Source organism: Odontomachus brunneus, unplaced genomic scaffold (genome assembly GCF_010583005.1).
Source record: "Odontomachus brunneus isolate Ranch 3 - 2012 unplaced genomic scaffold, Obru_v1 Obru_scaffold_040, whole genome shotgun sequence".
In the NCBI taxonomy this organism is placed as follows: domain Eukaryota; kingdom Metazoa; phylum Arthropoda; class Insecta; order Hymenoptera; family Formicidae; genus Odontomachus; species Odontomachus brunneus.
In genome coordinates this window covers 275,865-277,373 of record NW_022639490.1, presented here as the reverse complement: position 1 = coordinate 277,373, position 1,509 = coordinate 275,865, and the positions used below count along the sequence as shown (strand labels likewise).

General features: G+C 47.7%; 1 protein-coding gene across 6 annotated transcripts in view; it reads left to right on the top strand.

Moving 5' to 3' along the window:
* LOC116844221 (protein prickle-like) overlaps nucleotides 1–1,302 on the top strand; it is a 281,484-nt gene extending 280,182 nt beyond the window's left edge. For all 6 annotated transcript variants that reach the window (XM_032815446.1, XM_032815451.1, XM_032815447.1 and 3 more), the window contains one exon: nucleotides 641–1,302. In XM_032815446.1, coding sequence (XP_032671337.1) covers nucleotides 641–894 — 254 coding nt within the window. In that variant the 3' untranslated portion in view covers nucleotides 895–1,302. The remainder of the gene's footprint in view (nucleotides 1–640) is intronic.
* Nucleotides 1,303–1,509: the final 207 nt, after the last annotated feature.

Genomic DNA, 1,509 nt, shown 5'->3' with positions numbered 1-1,509 from the left:
TAGGAAAATTGGCGGAAATAATTACAAAATGTCATGACAAAATAAAGTGAAATTGCTTCGTCGTTTAAGCCTAGTATAACTCAGAACAAAAAGATCTCAGTTGGAATAAGAAAGATAGTATAAGTTTACTCTTGGTCCGATAGACTGTTTGTCAAAAAACTTTTTTTTAATTTTTCGGGCTTATAATTAAACTTATTGATTTGTGCTTTTGGAACAATGTTTGGAACAACTAGAACAATCTATATCGGTATCGGAATGCTTTATTTTCAAAAAATGGGGTGCCAGGTCAAAAACATTTTTTTCATTTTTTGGACTGGATAATTCAACTTACGGATTTGTTCTTTTGGAACAATGTTTGGAACAACTAGAACAATCTATTGCGGTATCAGAATGTTCGATTTTCGAAAAGTGGAGTGCCAGCTCAAAAAATCATTTTTTTTGTTTTATTCGAAAACCGTTTCGAATGAAGCAATATCACTTTGGAACAATGTGGTACAAAGTCAGAATAATCTGGAACAACTTTCAAAATTATAAATTTCAAAAAGTGGGGTGCCAACTTTACTCCAAGTCTGCCTAGCTTTATCGCAGAAACCGCGAGACACCGTTCGACACGTTTCTCACGCAAGACATATCTTTGCAGGCACGGCGGGCACCTCCAGGTCGAGGATGGACGGCGATGACGACGACGTCGAGAGCTGCTGTTCGACGTGCAGCTCGTCCAGCAGCTCGGACGAGGCCGCGGCTTACGCGTTGCCGCCGCGGCGCGCGTACGGCGGCGTCCGGATCTCCTACGTGCCGAACGACGCGGTGGCGTGCGCGAGGAAGCGCGCGCCCGCGTCCTCGTCGTCGTCGAACCAGGCGCAGAAGGACACCGAGAAGTGCGTCGTATCCTGATGACTCCTCCGACGATCTATGTGCTCCGACGTCGTCACCCGGCCGTCATTGTGGACCGACCATCGTCGTCGGTAAACGAGAGACGAGCGGTGAGAGGACGCGCGACGGGGAAACAGAGTTCCTACGAAGTGGACGCACTTCTCGAGATCTTCTTCCGAAGCGTCGCCGACGGCGTACGCGCTCTGCCTCGTGCCTGCACGTGCGAGACACGTGGACGCGTTCGTGCGCGGCAACGCCACAACAAAATACTCAGTTTGTTCGTGTAAATATCGATGAGCTCTCTTCCGGGAAGGCCGCGACGCGACGCGCCGCCTCGTCCCGGCGCGGCCTGTCTCCCTTTATTTTTAATACCCCATTAATGTATTTGATAATAATAACGATGACGATAATAAACCGCCATGTTGTGTCTCCCGTTGTTATATCGTTACGTTACCCGCTCAGAAACGAAAGCGCGACGAAAATAATAAATAACTTCTTGTCTCTCTCCCCCCCCTCTCTGTCTGTCTGTCTGTCTGTTTGTCTCTCTCTTTTTTCTCTCTTTCTTTCTATCTCTGTCTGTCTCTGTCTCTCTCTGTCTGCAACCGGCCATTTGCGTGCAAGACCGAAGCTGTTTAG